Raw genomic sequence first — 14577 nt, forward strand, 5'->3', positions numbered from 1 at the left:
TCATTCATTGGAGTATTTCTTACTTTCTGTATTTTCAAAAGCCTGTGAGAAATACAGGATTTGATAACATTTTGAAGGCAGGAAAACCCCAAACTGTTTCTTCTTTGAGAGTCATGACCACTTTCTGGTGTGGAGAAATTGCCATTGGAGAATTTGACAATTTTGATTCTCACTGGTAATGTTTAAAAACTGAATAAAAGGAATATAATTTTTATTTTGATATAGGATCATGAAACACTTCTAAAACCTGTTTTTACAGTGGGTTTGGAAAATTTGACAATTTTGATTCTGACTGGTATGTTTAAAATTTGGAAAATTTGACAATTTTGATTCTCGCTGGTATGTTTAAAAACTGGATAAAAGGAATAGAATTTTTCTTCTGATGTAGGATCACAAAACAGTTCTAAAACCTACTCTTTTTACCATTGAAATTTAAACTGTGATATAGGTTTTAAATGTCTAGAATGCAACTGGATAGGCTTTTCTTGAACTGTTAGTTTTTTTGAAGTAGAGTTTTTTGATGTTTAATTTGTATTTGTAAAAAAACAAAAGACAAAATATTCCCAAAACCCAGATAACAACCTTAACAAAACTGTTGTGCCTTCTGTTTATCTTTGATTTTAGACTTGGCAATTGTTTAAAGAAAAATAATTTTTTAATATCTAGATTTGTTGTATTAGGTTCAGACTATGTGGGGAATTGTAGAAACCCTCTTTTATTGGCCGGGCGCGGTGGCTCAAGCCTGTAATCCCAGCACTTTGGGAGGCCGAGATGGGCGGATCACGAGGTCAGGAGATCGCAGACCATCCTGGCTAACACGGTGAAACCCTGTCTCTACTAAAAAATACAAAAAACTAGCCGGGCGAGGTGGCGGGCGCCTGTAGTCCCAGCTGCTCCGGAGGCTGAGGCAGGAGAATGGCGTAAACCCGGGAGGCGGAGCTTGCAGTGAGCCGAGATCCAGCCACTGCACTCCAGCCCGGGCTAGAGCGAGACTCCGTCTCAAAAAAAAAAAAAAAGAAACCCTCTTTTATCATCTTGTATGTCTTCTGTTAACATGTCTGTTATACCGTATTCCAAAATTGAGCCTCAAACTAGAATCCCTTTGAAGACAGATGCTTCTCTAGAGGTTCTTTGACCTAAATGGTTTAGCATTTGTAGTAAGTTTTATTCTGGTGTCTAATCAGACTTCTATTCATAGCCCGTAAGAAGGAATGTGACTTTAAATGGACTTTGCTGATGTGCTCCTGTCCACATTATTTTTTCTTTAAGTCATAGCCATATGGTAAATTTTCTGTTTTGTTATGGTTCTCTTTAATTGATGGGCATGCAGTGGGTGTTTCTTGGAAATGGTCAATGATTATTAAAATATTTCTGGAAGAAAAATTTTTTTAAAAATATGTATTGCTGGTTTCATTTTGATAGGCTCCCCCCGCCTTACTGCAAGTGAATTAGTACACATATATTGAATAAAACCTTTTAAGCTAAACCTCTGAACTAAATACAGTATTCATGATTAAAGAGGTATGCACATTATTATAACTATAAATTCTAGATTTCTTGGTAATCTAGAATGAAGATAAAATCTGCATCTTCTTTTATTAATGTAATGTTGGTTACAACTGACTTTTTGTAGCAATTAAATCTATGTGGCCAAACCTACATGAGATATTCGTTATTATACCTTTTTTACTTTAGATCCTATAAATAGAAAATAATATTTTAAAAATTATTTTTAGGATTAACAAAAACATTCATGTTCTGTTCATTAGATTGTACCACTACGTATTTTTAAGTTCTTTATGTATCCAAATACCTGCTTAAATCATCAATGAGCCACACTATAAAGTTCAACTGAAATTTTTTTCTGTACATTTTCATAATGTTTTAGATTTCTTTAATCTTCACATTTAAATAACTTTTTTCTCTTATTTGTGACTATTAAAACAAATTTTTGATTAATATAACTTTAGTTTCATTGTTTATTTTTACAAATATTGTGCCTGAGTCAGTCCTCATAAAAATAAATCATGTAAGCGGCAGAGTGATCCCAATTTACCAGATATTTTTGGAGTGTCTATTAAAATTTTTAGTAAAATTGTAAAGTGCAAAGAGTAGTTTTGCTTTGTTTTGTTATTCTCCCTCCCTCTCTCTTCTTTTCTTTTCCTTTCCTTTCTGTTCCTTTTCCTTTTCCTTTCCTTTCCTTTCCTTGACAAGATCATAGTTCAAATTCCTGGGCTTAAGCAGTCCTCTCAAGCCTCCCAAGTAGTTGGGACTACAGGCATGCACCCCCACAACAGGCTAATTTTATGATCTTTTGTAAGCAACAAGATCTTGCTATTTGCCCTGGCTGATCTTCAGCTCCTGTCCTCAAACTATTTATTCTCCTGCCTCAACCTCCCAAAGTGTTGGGATTACAGTGATGAGCCACTGCATCCAGCAAAGAAAAAAAAAGGAGTCTTAAATAAAGATGATAAACAACAAAATTATTTTGTTTTTAAGTTTTTACTTCTTGCCAGTGTTCCACCCTGAAACATTGCATCCTTCATCCCATTAACCCTAAAAAGTGCTTCTGAAACTCCTGTTACTTCTGGAAAGTGTACATGGTTTTCTGCTGCTGTTAGCCTTGCCAGAATGAATTTTACTTAATCTCTGCTCCTTTGAGTTTTGACTTTCTAAAGTCCACAATAGGTATATCTGATTAGTAGCTCCAAGGCAGGCTGGGAAAGTGATATTTCTCGTGTGTATCCAGCCTCTATCTCTCCCTATAGGAACTTAGGCTCATATATTTTCAAACATACCTGACATTTCCACTTCGTATCTTACAGCCATCTCAAAGGATATCTATTGATTATTTTTCTCCCCTATATATTTATTCTGTAGTCCTCACTATCCCAGCCAATTGCATCACTAACTCCATCACTCTAGGTCCACATTTTGATTCTCCATTTCTCTTATTCTTTACATGTACTGCATCAGCAGGTGCTGTTTGCTTTACCTCTGATACACTTCCTGAATCTTTTCACTTTCACTGTTAAAGGTTTTTTGCCTTGTCTGTTGCAGCCTGAAAACAGTTTTCCTGCTTTCATGCTTTCCCTTTTTGCTCCATTCTCTATTCCTTGCTAAGTTTTGTTACAGGGGTGGTGGTGTTGAGAGGGTCCTATGGAGGCCCACTCAGAAGTGTTTATGAGGACCTTATTCAGACAGAACTGACTCAAATCATTTCTAAATTCGGTTGCTTACTAAAGCAGTGGAGGCTTTGTTGACTGGCCAAATCCTGTAAGAACATTTATCTCCTGGCTCTTTATTAATATCTTTATCTCCTTCAGGTGTTTTCTGAAATGTAAGTCAGATTGTGTCATTCCCCTGTTTAAACCTTCCATGGAGTACTGTCCAATAGAACTTTTAGTGAAGAGAGAAATGTTCTGTATCTTTACTATTAAATATCATAGCTTGGACCAGACATATGTTACTGTTGAGCCCTTGAAACATGGCTGGTGAAACTAGAGAACTGAATTTTCAAATTTAAATAGTCCCATTTGGTTAATGGTGTATAGGACAGCAAACTCCATTTGCATTCCTTCCTTCTTAAAAAGGAATCCAAAGTTATTATCAAGGCTGTATATGATTTGGCTCTTTATCTCGGTAGCTTCATCTTATACCATTCCCTCCTTTGGGTCATCAGCCACATTGGCTTTTTTTTTTTCTTTTTTTTTTTTTTTTGAGATGGAGTCTCTCTCTGTTGCCCAAGCTGGAGTGCAGTGGTGTGATCTCAGCTCACTGCAACTTCCTCCTCCTGAGTTCAAGTGATTGTCATGCCAGGATTACAGGCATGCGCCACCACACCCAGCTAATTTTTGTATTTTTAGTAGAGACAATGTTTCGCCACATTGACCAGGCTGGTCTCGAACTCCTGACCTCAGGTGATCCGCCCACCTCGGCTTCCCAAAATGCTGAGATTATAGGCATGAGCCGCCGTGCCTGGTCCATGTTAGCCTTCTTTTTGTTTTCTGAAAACACCAAGCCCTTTCTCAATTTGGGCCCTTTGCACTGATGCTGTCTACTTGGTCTGCTCTTCTCTTAATTTTGATCCTGGGTGGCTTTTTACATCTTTCAGACCATAAGCCAAATAGCACTTCTAAGACAGGCCACTGTTGGTCAGCCTACCTAAAGTGACCCGTAGTCTCTTAAATTCCTTACACTATTTGTGCTGTATTATAATCAATCATCCTTCCCATTCGATCAGGTGCAGCTGAAAACAAAAAAGAAAAACCATCATATTTATTTATTTGCCAATTTTTAGTCTTCCCCGGATAATATAAGCCTTATGAGTGTGTGGGTCTTGCTTCTGTAGGTTGTGGCATGTAGTACCTATTTGTTATGAATAAATAAACGCTTGCTTTATTCTCGACCTTAGTAGACACAGAAGTTGGTTACTTTTTTGGATGGAAGATAGTTATAGTTACATAAGTCTGCATGTAATTGAGGCAAAAAGCAAATTTTTTTTTTTTTTTGAGATGGCACTCTGTCGCCCAGGCTGGAGTGTGGTGGTATGATCTCGGCTCACTGCAACCTCCGCCTACTGGGTTCAAGCAATTCTGCTGCCTCAGCCTCCTAAATAGCTGGGACTACAGGTGAGTGCCACCACGCCCAGCTAATTTTTGTATTTTTAATAGAGACGGGGTTTCAACATACTGGCCAGGCTGGTCTCGAACTCCTGACCTCGTGATCCACCCACCTTGGCCTCCCAGACTGCTGGGATTACACGCGTGAGCCACTGCGCCTGGCCTGCAAACTGTTTTTAAAAGATGAAATGAGATAATATATAAACAGAAGGCAAGGTACCATCTAAATACAAAATATTATTATTTGATAGGCATTGTAGTGTAGTGGTGTAATAGGACATTTTCTTCCAGTGAGAATATTTAATTTATAAGAATTTACAGATATATGAAATTTTTATGTCATAGAAAATTAAAATAACATCTGTGGAAAACCAGGGGGTGAGGAAGGTGTTAATAAGGCAGAGTTATACTGTGGATTCAGCTCATTAAAAAAATTAATTTTAATATTTAAACAATTTAATAATCATTAATTTAATTATGATAAATTTTATTTTGGACTTAATGTCTTTGTATTTTATAATTTTTCAAAATGCAGCTTTATAGGCCGGGCGCGGTGGCTCAAGCCTGTAATCCCAGCACTTTGGGAGGCCGAGACGGGCGGATCACGAGGTCAGGGGATCGAGACCATCCTCGCTAACACTGTGAAACCCCGTCTCTACTAAAAAAATACAAAAACTAGCCGGGCGAGGTGGCGGGCGCCTGTAGTCCCAGCTACTCGGGAGACTGAGGCAGGAGAATGGCGTGAACCCGGGAGACGGAGCTTGCAGTGAGCTGAGATCCGGCCACTGCACTCCAGCCCGGGCGACAGAGCGAGACTCCGTCTCAAAAAAAAAAAAAAAAAAAAAAAAAAAAAAAAAAAAAAAAAAAAAATGCAGCTTTACCTCACTCTTAGAAAATCTGGTGTGATATGAAAATGTGGATCCATAAAAGGATAAATTATTAAAGGACTCATCTTTCTCTAGCAGATTCATCCTTATTTTAAAAATTATCCAATTTGTGGAAAATGTAGTTTATTTGTAATTTTTTAGTAATACATTTGTGGTGTTGAGCTGGTGTGTGGTATTAGGGCTTGAAATAGTGCATGCTGAGTTCCTAGAGAGTGCCTTAAGTGATTGCTTTCAAACTCAGTGCTGTGAATTTTCTTCGTAGCTTACTGTGAGAATAGGATTTAGTTTATATAAATGGTATGTCAAAGCTATTAATATGTACTTTAATATTATTTACATGTGATTCTGTAACATGCTTAGTAATATCTATTTCTTATACCCCTCCCTTTTTTGTTGTGTCTTTGTTTTTTAGGATCATCATGCATAGGGTTCATAACATAAAGAAGTCTCTTACACCTCAGATTTCTTGTGTGACAAGTGAATCTGATAAACTGCTGGACTTTTTGCCTGACAGACTAAGAGCAAAGCTGCTTCCATTCCAGAAAGATGGCATCATTTTTGCCCTCAAAAGAAATGGCAGGTAAAATTCTTCTTTTAAGACATGCTAAAAATGTTAAAATTCCTGGCAAGTGTATTAAAAACAAAGTTCTGTTCAAACTATTCTTTTCAAACAATCTTTTTTTAGTAGAATTGATTGTGACTAAGTTAGCTTTATCCATTTACTATGGCTGACTTATACTTCATGTTGAAATATGTTGAACCCAATTGTGATTTCTTAAGTGAAAGTATGTTCAGTTATCTTAATTATTTCAGTTATCAGATATTCTCAGCAACTCATATATTGACAGTTTTCTAGAATGTATTGCTTTCACATGAAACTAATTCAACTTATTTCCATCGTTTTTTGCTTTTTTTGTCTCTTACCAGAAGGATTTTTTTTTTTTTTTTTTAACAGAGTCTGCCCTTTCACCCAGGCTGGAGTGTAGTGGCATGATCTTGGCTCACTGCAACCTCTGTGTCTTGGGTTTAAGTGATTCTGCCACATCAGCCTCCTGAATAGCTTTAACTATGGGGTGCACACCACCACACCCGGGTAATTTTTGCTTTTGTTTTGTTTTTTTTAGGGATGGGTTTTCACCATGTTGCCCAGGCTGGTCAAACTCCTGGGCTCAAGTGATCCTTCTGCCTTGCCTCCCAAAGTGCTGAGATGACAGGCATAAGCCACTGCACCCATCCATTGTATTTTTATTCATTTTATTTTTCACCTTAGATTTAGCAACTTCTGGGTGTGTCTTATGAGTACCTTATAGTACTGTCTGTATTTCTTTACTTCTTTCAAACTTCGTGATAGTTATATGATCTCTTCCATCAAATTGGGCCATTATATGGTTTTCTATATTTTTAAGGATAGCATTGTCTTAGTTCCACAGTCACATATATGATATACTTTCTCTTCAACATTTTATTATGAACAATTTAAAAAACATACAACGAAATTGAAAGAATGTTAGAGTAAATGCTTGGTAGAGGCAACACACGCAGTTTATTATTAACATTTTGCCATGCTTGGTCTATCACGTATTTATCTATTAATCCATCCCTCTATCCTTCTACCCCATCAGTCCATTTTATTATTTTCATTTATTTCAAAGTAAATTGCAGCATTATTATACTTTCTCATATATACTTAAGTATATGTATGATTAACTAGAATTCATATTTGTTTATAGATTTTTTTCTGTTGTGATTTAATTAATGAAATGTACAAACTTTGACAAATGCATATACTTTTATAACCCAAACCCATCATCCTAGAAAGTTACTTCATTCCCTTTCTCAGTCAGTCCCCACTCTCACATTGATCTGATGTTTTTTATTTTGCCTGTTTTTAGTGGTTTATATAAATGGAATCCAGTTGTATGTGCTGTTTATGAAAAACTTTTAAAAATTGTTGTAGTCTTATTGAGATTCGTGTATTAGTAGTTTGTTTATATTGTACACATTTGTATTTATAACTGTTAGTTGACACTTAAGGTTATATACCAGGTGTTTTTCACCTTACACCTGCATCTTCTCAAGTTTCTCCACCCTAGACATCACTTCTGTAGATTTCCATTGCTTTTATGGAGTTAAAGTTGTACTCTTCCATATTCACATTGTTAACCGTCCTCAAATTCCTGAAGATTCAGTCACAAATGACATTTTAAACTGCCATTTGACAGCCTTTAGCTCCTTTAGGTACTTCATATTTTGTGTGGTTGGGCTTCTCACTATGGCAGAGTAGAAAGAACATACGCTGTAGGTTTAGACTTGGTTGAAATCTGAGCCACTTACTATCTCAGTGATGCTGTGCATGCTTCTTTAACAATTCATACTTAAGATTCATTAACTATAAAATGGATTTTATAATCCTAATTACTGTGGTTACAAAAGAAGACCGAGTTCTTCATAATGGTGAAATAAAATGCCTTTTCCCTTTTTCGTAGTTAGACTTAGTAATTTCCAAACACTTGTCTCTGGACTGCTAACCAGTCCTAACAAAATATGGATACATGTAACAAAATGAGAAAATAAAAACAGTGCTGTTCATAAAGCAAAATTCATTCATTTTAGAGAACCTTCATTTATTTTGAGCTTAAGTCTTCTTTTTTGGAGGCTTAGAATTGTCCTTTCTTTTCTGAAAACATGATGTTAGTTGTGGAAATTTTTTATTATATTATTTGGCAAAATGAAAACTTGGAAATGTTTCCCATCAAGTTTTTTGTTTACTTGACCATGAAATAATTTCAGGATTTAAAAATAATTTCAGGATATATTTTATCTTGAGTTCATTCTTCAGTAATATTTTCATTGGCAATATAGGTCTGCTTTAATAGTTATTTTTTTCTTAGCACTTAGAAGGTTGTATCCTCCTGTCTTCTGTCTTCCATAATTGTCATTGATAATATACCCTTGAGTCTCTTTTTTTTTTTTGAGACGGAGTCTCGCTCTGTCACCCAAATTGGAGTGCAGTGGCCGCATCACAGCTCATTGCAAGCTCCGCCTTTCGGGTTCACGCCATTCTCCTGCCTCAGCCTCCCACGTAGCTGGGACTATAGGCGCCCGCCACCTCGCCCGGCTAGCTTTTTGTATTTTTTTTTTTAGTAGAGACAGGGTTTCACCGTGTTTGCCAGGATGGTCTCGATCTCCTGACCTTGTAATCCGCCTGTCTCGGCCTCCCAAAGTGCTGGGATTACAGGCTTGAGCCACCGCGCCTGGCCCTTGAGTCTCAAAATAGCACCTTACAGATGACTTATTACAAAGGGAAAAATTACAAAATGGCCAAGCTTGGTATTGCTAATAGTGGGATAGCCACATGCTTAATGTGGTGCACAGAAGAGACATAACATTACCTTATGTGGTGTTCTTACTGGAAACATTTGATCTGGGAATCATGGTGAAACTGTCCAACTAATCCAGAATGTAGAACATTTTTTCATGCCAACTGACCTGGACTCTTCAAAGGATTCAGTGTCATCAAAAATCAAAGGAAGTAGTGCATCAAGGAAAGTCTCTAAATTGAGAGAGACCTAATAACTATACCATCTAAAAGTAATGCACAAGCCTTGGTTAGATCCTGGATCAGGAAAAAGAAAAACTTTAGGGAACGCTTTTAAGATCACTGGGAAAATTTCATCTGGACTCTATTTAGATGATGTTATTGGATTAATGTTGATTATCTTAGATGAGGTAATGGTGTTGTTGTTGAATAGAAGAATGTTCTTGTTTCTAATAAATGCATGATAAAGAATTTTCAGACGAAGAATAGTGCTATTGTTAGTGCTATACTTTCTACATTTTCCCAAAAGGGAAGGACTTATGTTCAGAAACATCTTGAGTGGATGAGCCAAAATGTTAACAGTGTGAATTTAGTGAGTAGTATATTCTGGTGGGTGTCTTCATTGGTGAGTGGTATCATCTGCGGGGTATGCTCATTGAATTATTCTCTTTTGCTTTTCTGTGAGTTTGAAATTTTTTAAAATAAAAAAATCCGTCCAATTTTTGTTCCTTTGTGCATCATCTGACTTGAAGATTTTCTCGTCTTTGGAGTTCTGCAGTTTCACTATACTTTATTCAGTATGGTTTTCTTTTTATTTATCTTGTTTAGGATTATTGTGCCTTTTAAATCTGGGATTTGTGTCTGTTGATTCTAGGAGATTCTCAGCTATTCCCTCTTCAAATATTGCTTCTCCCCCATTTGTTTTGTCTGCTGCAATTCCAGTTAGATTTATACTTGACCTTTTTCCTTCATCCTATGCCTCTATTAATGTCTCTTATATATTCTCTGTTTATTACATTATGACTGTTTTCAAGTTCTCTTATACAATTCATAACCAGCTGGTCTAATCTGCTATTTAACCAACCTATTCAGTTTTTTTAAGTACTTCTTTTTTTTTAACTGATATGTAATTTACATGGACAAAGGTATACAGATTGTGAATGTATAGCTTGAGGAATTTTCACCATGTAGCATCACCAAGATCGAGAAATAGAACATTGCCAGCATCACAGAAACCTCCCTCTTATCCCTTCCAATCATTACTACTTCCTTTCTCTTGAAAAGTAACCACTATCCTGACTTCTAACATTATTGATTGCTTTGCCTGTTCTATGTTCCACATACAAAAAATCTATGTTTTTGTATGTGGTTGTAGTTCGTTCATACTCATTGCCATGTAAAATTCCATCTTGTGATTATACCATAATGTATTCATACCACTGTGGAGCATTTGGGGTATTTCTAGTTTGGGGCTCATAAAATAGTAATGATATGAATGTTCTTATACAAATCTTTTGGTGAACATATATACACACTTTGATGTGTATCTACCAAGAAGAATTGTTGGGTCATAGGGTGTGCGTGTATTCCATTTTAGTAGATAATGCCTATATTAGTTTGCTAGGACTATCATAAAAGCATACTGCCACTGGGTGGCTTAAACAACAGAAATTTATTTTCCCACAGTTTTGGAGGCTAGTAGTCCAAAATTAAGGTGTTGGCAGGGTTGGTTCCTCTTGAGAGCTGTGAAGAAATTGTCTTTTCCAGGGCTCTCTTCTTGACTTGTAGGCTACTGTTTTCTTCTTATTTCTATTCAAATTATCTTCCCTCTGTTTATGTCTCTAGGTCCAAATTTGCCTTTTTTATATGGACACTAGTCATATTCATTACATTGGTGATACCCTGATGACTTTATCTTAAGTAATTATGTCTGCAGTGACCATATTTCCAAATAAGGTCACATTTTGAGGTACTGGGGGTTTGAACTTCAGCATATGAATTCTGGCGATATATAATTCAACCCATACCACTGCTAAACATTTTCCAATGTCATTTCACCAATTTTTTCTTGTATCAACAGTGTTTAAGTGTTCCATTTATATCTCATCCTCACCAATACTTCATTTTGCCTCTCTTTATTTTCATTTTAGATATTCTGGTAGGTATATAGTGATATATAATTGAGGTTTTTATTTACATTTCTCTGATGATAAGTAAAATGTAATACCTTATCATATGCTTATTAGTAATTTGGACATCTTTTGTTAAGTGCCTGTTCATGTCTAATCTGTTTTTCTTCTGGATTGTCTATTTGCCTTTTTCTTATTGTTTTGTAGGAGTCCTTTTGTCAGATTTATATTCTGGATATGAGTCTTTTATCAGGTATATTTATTGCAAGTAAATTTTCTCAGGTTGTGTTTTGCCTTTTCCTTGTCTTAATGATGTCTTCTGATAAGCAGAGATTCTCAATTTTAATGTCATCTTACATAATCTTTATCCGTATTCATTCTATGCCTGGCACTTCTTTTTTTTTTTTTTTTTCTTTTTTTGAGACAGAGTCTTGCTCTGTCTCCCAGGCTGGAGTGCAGTGGCCCTATCTCTGCTCACTGCAGCCTCCACACTCATGGGTTTAAGCAATTCTCCTGCCTCAGCCTCCCGAGTAGCTGGGACTACAGACGTCTGCCACCACACCTGGCTAAGTTTTGTATTTTTAGTGGAGACGGGATTTCACCATATTGGCCAGGCTGCTCTCGAACTCCTGACCTTGTGATCCGCCCGCCTCTGCCTTCCAAAGTGTTGGGATTACAAGCGTGAGCCACCATGCCCGGTCTGGCTGTCACTTCTTTGATCAAATTTTAAAAACCTTTGTCTACTACAAAGTCATGAAGAGATTTCCTGTGTTTTCTTCTAAAAGCTTTATTGTTTTAATTTTTACATTAATTTGATTTACAATCTACTTTGAATTGTTTTGTGTATATGGTATGAAGTAGACATCAGGATTGATTACTTATTTATTTATTAATTTTTTGGGACAGAGTCTCGCTATCTCCCAGGCTGGAGTACAGTGGCGCGATCTCGGCTCACTGCAACCTCTGCCTCCCGGGTTCAGGCGATTCTCCTGCATCGGTCTCCCGAATAGCTGGGACTACAGGTGCACACCACCATGCCCAGCTAATTTTTGTATTTTTATTAAAGACAAAGTTTTACCATGTTGGCCTGGCTGGTCCCGAGCTCCTGACCTCCACTGATCTGCCCGCCTTGGCCTCCCAAAGTACTGGGATTACAAGTGTGAACCACTGTGCTCGGCCTCATGTACTTATTTTTAAGTTTATTTTTACATATGAATGTCTACTTGATCTAGCACAATTTATTGAAAAGACTTTTTCCTACTGCATTGTAATGTTACTTTTGTCATAAATCAAGTAATTTTATGTGTATACCTTTCTAGGTAAGTGCTGTCTAATGGAACTTTCCACTGTGATGGAAATACTCTTTATGTATACTGTTCAATTCAGTAGCTATTCACTGCAGATGGCTATTGAGTACTTGAAGTGTGACTAGTGCAACTAATGATTGCATTTTTCATTTTACTAATTTTAATTAATTCAAATTTAAATAGTCACATGTTTAGTACCTACCGTATGGAATAGTGCAGTTGTAGATTCTTTGTTTTGGTTTCTCTGTTTGCAATCTTTGTGTCAGTACCATACTTCTTCATACTTCTTCCCGTAGCTTTATAATAAATATTCTGGTATCAGATAGTATAAATCTTTCAGCCTTACTCTTTCAAAATTGTCTCAGCTATTATTGACTCTTTGAATTACATGTAAATTGTAGAAGTCATTTATCAATTTTCACAAAAAAATTTGCTAGGATTGTGAATGGAGTTTTATTGCATCTATAGATCAGTTTGGGGATAATCGATATATTTATACTACGGAATATTTCATTCCATGAACATGAATTATTTTTACATTTACTTAATTGCTTTTTTGGTGTCCTGTATACCTCTTATCTTTTTTGTGTGTGCTGCAGTTTTGATATTTTGCATTTAGCCATATTCAAGCTTACTGATGTTATCTTTTGCTGTTAATTAATTTATTGAATTCTCTTAAGGATGAGACCATCACTCAATATATTTGAAATCAGAAACCACTCAATTTCTTTCTTGATAAACAAGGGAGAACTGTGCTTCTTAGCCATGACTTTCTAAACAAAGCAAAGAGTTGGTATTGCACTGGGCTTTGGAAGCCTGGAGACTTTCAAAAACAGGAGTGTTTAACGACTGTATGAAATTTCTGTGTATACTTTAGGGATTAGCTGAGTAGGGACTACCAGAGAACAGTTAGTCCTTTCCTTTCTTGAAATTGGAGAATAGGGACTTCTAACTTTCTGTTGTTAATTTCAGAAAGTGTATTTTTAAGTCCAATTCAGCTCTGCCTGCTTATGTTGGTAGTGTCTTTTTTTGCAATGTTTTGATTCTGTCTTATTTCTGTAAATATTTAGAACATACTTATTTATGTAAGTCATACTTATTTACATTCTTGGAAGTCCTTTAGAGGTTAATTTTGCCTTTTATTGTTGTATGTGATGGTTTATTTCCCAGTGTATTTGCAGATGTCTTAAATTTTGTTTTAATAAATAATCTTAATCTGTGGTTTTTTTTCTTTTTTCTTTTTTTCTAAGACAGAGTTTTGCTCTTGTTGCCCAGGCTGAAGTGCAATGGCACCATCTTGGCTCACTGCAACCTCTGCCTCCTATGTTCAAGCGATTCTCCTGCCTCAGCCTTCCGAGTAGCTGGGATTACAATCGCATGCCACCACGCCTGGCTAATTTTTTTTGTATTTTTAGTAGAGATGGGGTTTTGTCATGTTGGCTAGGCTGGTCTCGAACTCCTGATCTCAGGTGATCCACCCGCTTCAGCCTCCCAAAGTGTTGAGATTACAGGCGTGAGCCACCACGCCTGGCCAGTCTGTGGAAATTTTGAGAGATGTAAATGAGTAAGTTCTTCAATGGAGGATTTGCAAAATTAGATTCTTGGCTTGCAGTTTCCCAGGTCACACAGGTAATATAAATTCAAACCTCAAGTTCATTTTTAGGTAGGCTTACTATTATGAATTTCGATCATTAATTTTCATCTCCTGCCAAGCTTTAGGTTTCCTTATTAGCTTAAAAAATTAAGTATCATTTAATTTAGTAAAATATATGGATTTTAGGTGCACAGTTTTGTAGATTCTGATACACTGAATACCCCTGTGTTTTCAAAAACCTCCGTCAAGATATAAAACATTACCATCATCCAGAGTAGGCCTCTTTCTAAACAATCCCATCCTCCTACATTAAAATCACTGATCTGACTTCTGTCACTAAAGTATATTTTTTATAGTTACTTGGTGCTCTATTTTTTCAACTTTTTGAAGTAATTTCAAATGTACAGAAAAGCCACAAAAATATAGAATAACTTTTATGTATGTTTTACTTAGAGTCACAAATTTTTAACATTTTGCCACATTTGCTTTATTATTCTCTCAGTCTACACACACACACATACATGTATATACACCTATGCTTGCATTCATCATGCTCCTTTAATTTGCAATACTGGCTGCTCTGCCTGTGGAGTAGCCATTCTTTTATTCCTTTACTTTCCTAATAAACTTGCTTTAAAAATAATAATAATATGCTATAGTATAGTATGTATTTTTTTTAAATAAAGACATTCTCTTACATAGACACAGCACAGTTACCA

The 14577-nt window shown here is 36.2% G+C and overlaps 1 protein-coding gene across 1 annotated transcript in view; it reads left to right on the top strand.

The window, feature by feature from the left end:
• The window catches only part of ZRANB3 (zinc finger RANBP2-type containing 3), a 319849-nt gene that overhangs the window by 20580 nt on the left and 284692 nt on the right, over positions 1–14577 (top strand). Inside the window, exon 2 of the mRNA XM_010367383.2 lies at positions 5922–6089. Within this exon, the coding sequence (XP_010365685.2) occupies positions 5929–6089 (161 nt within the window). The 5' untranslated portion in view covers positions 5922–5928. The remainder of the gene's footprint in view (positions 1–5921; positions 6090–14577) is intronic.

Source organism: Rhinopithecus roxellana, chromosome 14, assembly GCF_007565055.1.
Source record: "Rhinopithecus roxellana isolate Shanxi Qingling chromosome 14, ASM756505v1, whole genome shotgun sequence".
NCBI classification, from domain to species: domain Eukaryota; kingdom Metazoa; phylum Chordata; class Mammalia; order Primates; family Cercopithecidae; genus Rhinopithecus; species Rhinopithecus roxellana.